The sequence below is a fragment of the Akebia trifoliata genome, chromosome 4, assembly GCF_017979445.1.
Source record: "Akebia trifoliata isolate Shusen 1 chromosome 4, ASM1797944v1, whole genome shotgun sequence".
Classification (NCBI taxonomy): domain Eukaryota; kingdom Viridiplantae; phylum Streptophyta; class Magnoliopsida; order Ranunculales; family Lardizabalaceae; genus Akebia; species Akebia trifoliata.
This window is the reverse complement of record NC_141378.1, coordinates 8570496-8574076: the sequence shown is the minus strand read 5'-3', so window position 1 is coordinate 8574076 and position 3581 is coordinate 8570496. Positions and strand designations below refer to the sequence as shown.

At 39.4% G+C, this 3581-nt stretch overlaps 1 protein-coding gene across 1 annotated transcript; it reads right to left on the bottom strand.

Moving 5' to 3' along the window:
- Nucleotides 1-1178: 1178 nt before the first annotated feature.
- On the bottom strand, nt 1179-2974 carry LOC147403526 (allene oxide synthase 3-like). The gene has a single exon (XM_086439123.1). It carries the CDS (start codon nt 2902-2904, stop codon nt 1414-1416), a length of 1491 nt encoding a protein of 496 aa, XP_086295249.1. The 5' UTR covers nt 2905-2974; the 3' UTR covers nt 1179-1413.
- Between the last annotated feature and the right edge of the window lie 607 nt (nt 2975-3581).

Genomic DNA, 3581 nt, shown 5'->3' with positions numbered 1-3581 from the left:
AAATCATGAAAATACGTGCCATAGCATGTCAAGATGAGAGGAGGGGGAGAGGAAGAAGACGATGACGAGGAAGAGGGAGGGGGGAGGATGTGGCGATGAAGGTGACGGCGGCGACGACAACAGCGACGGTGGCGACGAAGACGACAACGGCGACGGTGACGACCACGACGACGATGACGACGATGGAGGTAAGTGAGGAAGATGGGGGGAGAACGTCATGGTGGTGGTGGCGGAGGAGGTGAGGGATGGAGAAAAATGAGAAGAAGAGAAAGAAGAAGAAAGAGAGAGAAGGTGGTCGGAGACGGTGACGACGACGATGACGATGACGACGACGATGACGATGACGACAAGGTTAGTGTAATGGTGGTGGTGGTGGTGGTGGTGGTAGTGGTAGTGGTGGTAGTAGGAAAGAATTGAGGATGAAAAATACGGGTGGATTTCATTTTCTCACCCATATAGGTGGGAAAGTGAAATCCATGATTTAGTGGACTTTTTGAATGGGGTGGAAAATGAATTTTCATTTTCATGTGCAATCAAACATTTGGAAAATGTCATTTTCCATAGAAATTGATTTTCCACCCTATTTTCCATGTGCAATCAAACATACCCTAACTAGAAAATTTAGGCATTTCTCAAGTTTTGGGAGAAATTGTTTGCTCACAAACTTTTTCGTCACAACACTCACAGATTTTACATTGCATAATACATGTAATCTAATAAGGGTAAATTTTTTTTTAAAATTTCAGGATGCTCAACACACGTGGGCTAATGTGAGATTTTGATTTTATTTTTTCACATAAATTTGGATTTAAGTTGGGATTTGAGCCTTTCTTTCAATCTTGGACATGTGCAACCCAATAGGGGTAATTTTTTAAATTTCAAGATGCTTCAATACACGTGAGCTAATGTGATCTTGATTTTATTTTTTCACGTGAATTTGGGTTTAGGTTGGGATTTGAGCCTTTCTTTCGGTCGCAGTTCAACTCAACCCTATTACTTATAGTTGAAACCAAACCCAGAGTAAAATACATCGGTTTGGGCTAGATGAACAAGGGACCATGTCATGTGATTCACTCCTTCCAAGCTCCTAGGCACATTAGCTTAAATCACAAGTTCAACAACTCAAAATTGACAAATAATTACAGTAAGGTACAGTATATAAATATAAAAGATACAAGTCACATATGAACCCAACAAATAAACAAACAAACAAAGAATGCTGATCGTCAATCATATTAACAAAGATAAAATACATTAATTTTTAACGTTCTAATAATGTAAATAGATGATAGGTCCACTCCACTATAACAAGTGGAACCCATCGATGGTGGGCTCCCACTCATTAATCACAATCTGCCACGTGTACCAACATGAGTGAATCAAAACCGTCCCATCGTGCACCATCAGCAAGTACTAGTAAAGCCTTTTGGACAACGAAGTCACTGTGACAGACGAACCTAACAAGAGTGTCCCCGTTTCAACCTTAAACGTATCGTAACGGAGAAAAAACTCCGTTACCATAAGCCTCGACAGCAAAACCACTAGATCCTTCGCTGGACACTGTTTATTTCCTTCCGTCGGATTTTCCGTCTCACGTCCGTTAGACCAATACACATACTTCAACATCTTCTCTCCTTCTTCACCAACAAACCTATTCCCTACAAACTCCTCTGGATTCTCAAACACCTTAGGATCTTTAGTAGCGAACGGTTGAAATCCAAATAGCATCTCACCTTTCTTGACTTCAAACGCTGCATCATGACTGTGTATCACAAGATCTTCCTTCGCTTTTCCGTACTGAAACGGAACGGGAGGTTCAATCCTTAACGCCTCGTAAACCACTGACTTAGTCAACGTCATCTTCTCTAATGAAGTCAAGGTTACTCCATCTGATTTAACAACGGCTCTGATCTCATCAGCTAACTGCGTGTGTAGCTTCTCTCCTGCTAAGCCGATCCACTTGATCAAACCCGGGAACAAAGTCTTCATTCCACCATAAGCATTGAAACCAGCAAGGAAGATGAGATTATGACAAGCTTCATCTCGTTTGATCCCCAATTTCTCGGCTTCATCTAATATCGAATCCGAAGATTCGTAAACAACATCATAAAGTTTCTTATAATCAGATTTTACAAGAAACGCAGGTAATGGAAATGTGTGTAGCAGTAGATCTTCTAGAAAGTTCGGAACAAACTTCAAACCAAGTGTGATCAAAGGAGCGAGTTGTAAAAACAACCATCTCGTAAAAATTTTTGGACCCTTCGATTCAATATTCGTGTCGGTTGGATTTTTGTTAAATAACAATCGAAACACAAAATCAAAAGCCATGTTATCGCAAATAGTGTTGAAATCAGCTTTGTCTTTGATTGATATTTGATCCTCGAGATTCGTGAACAATGGATCTACGCTGTTACGAAACTCTGGGATGAATTTATCGTGGAGAGATGCAAGAAGAGATAAGAAGAGATTTTTGAGTTTGGAGTGATTGGGCTCTGAAGGGTCAAGATAGGCACACATGCGGTAACCACCTGTTAAGGTGGTGGAAGGCATGTACGTGCCATCAAGGACATTTTTTTTCTCAATTTTGGAGGTGTCGAAGAGGATGGGAAAACTAACGGCGTCAAGAAGGACAACGACGTTAGGGTTAGAAGCCATGAAGGGACCAGGAGGCATGTTGGTTCTGAAGATGGTGGATTGGTATTTGTTCATTCGAGACTTGAAGAAGTCGTTTGTGCCTTGGTTGTAGTAGAAATCGAGACGATCTTTTAATGGGCCAAAGAAAGGAAGGCCATATTTGCCTGGGATTTCTCTAATGGGAAGTTTGGACGGCTGTGATTCATGGGTTGTTTTCAGGGTTTCATCTGGTGAAGAAGAAGAAAAAGAAGAAGATGATGAAGAATACATTGTTGTTGAAGATTATTGAATAATGTCTCACTATTTAAGGAGATGGGCAAATGGATGATTTATATTTGGAGATTTTATAGAATAATGTTTCACTATTTAAAGAGATGGGCAAATGGATGATGGGAGTAGGGTAATTTGTACTAGTCGTAGGTTAACAAAGAAAAGATGGGTGGATTAGTGTTGAGTCAGTAATCGAGAGGTAGTAGAAGAGACAAAACAGTCCTTGACCACTAATACATAACATATGGTGCATCTATCAAGGTGTGTCATATACAATAACAAATTGAGGTCACAATCTAATCTAAGAAATTCATGACATACAAGATTATTATAAAGGACATGATTTAATTTAAAAAGTATACAATCTTCACTATTCTAAGCCGAATTTCTACTGAATTATCAAATTGTCTAAATCTTTGAGATGATTTTGTACGACCATCAACCCATTTAGAAAAAGCAAAGATCAAACAAGAAAAAGCGAATCTCATAGTACATTAAACGTACTTTAAAGCTAGAACCTAAAATACCAACTTCTCTAATTTCGAAATTGAGTTTGGAGAAAAAACATTGAGGCCTCATTTGGTATCATCGACCCAAAGGATGTGTCAAGACACGTTTCTAATGGATGTGAGTCTGAATCATTTTTCACTATCTAAACTATTTCTAGTAATCAATTG

Excerpts from the sequence above, each read along its gene's own strand:
- LOC147403526 (XM_086439123.1), bottom strand. The coding sequence starts at position 2,904 with ATGTATTCTTCATCATCTTCTTCTTTTTCTTCTTCTTCACCAGATGAA.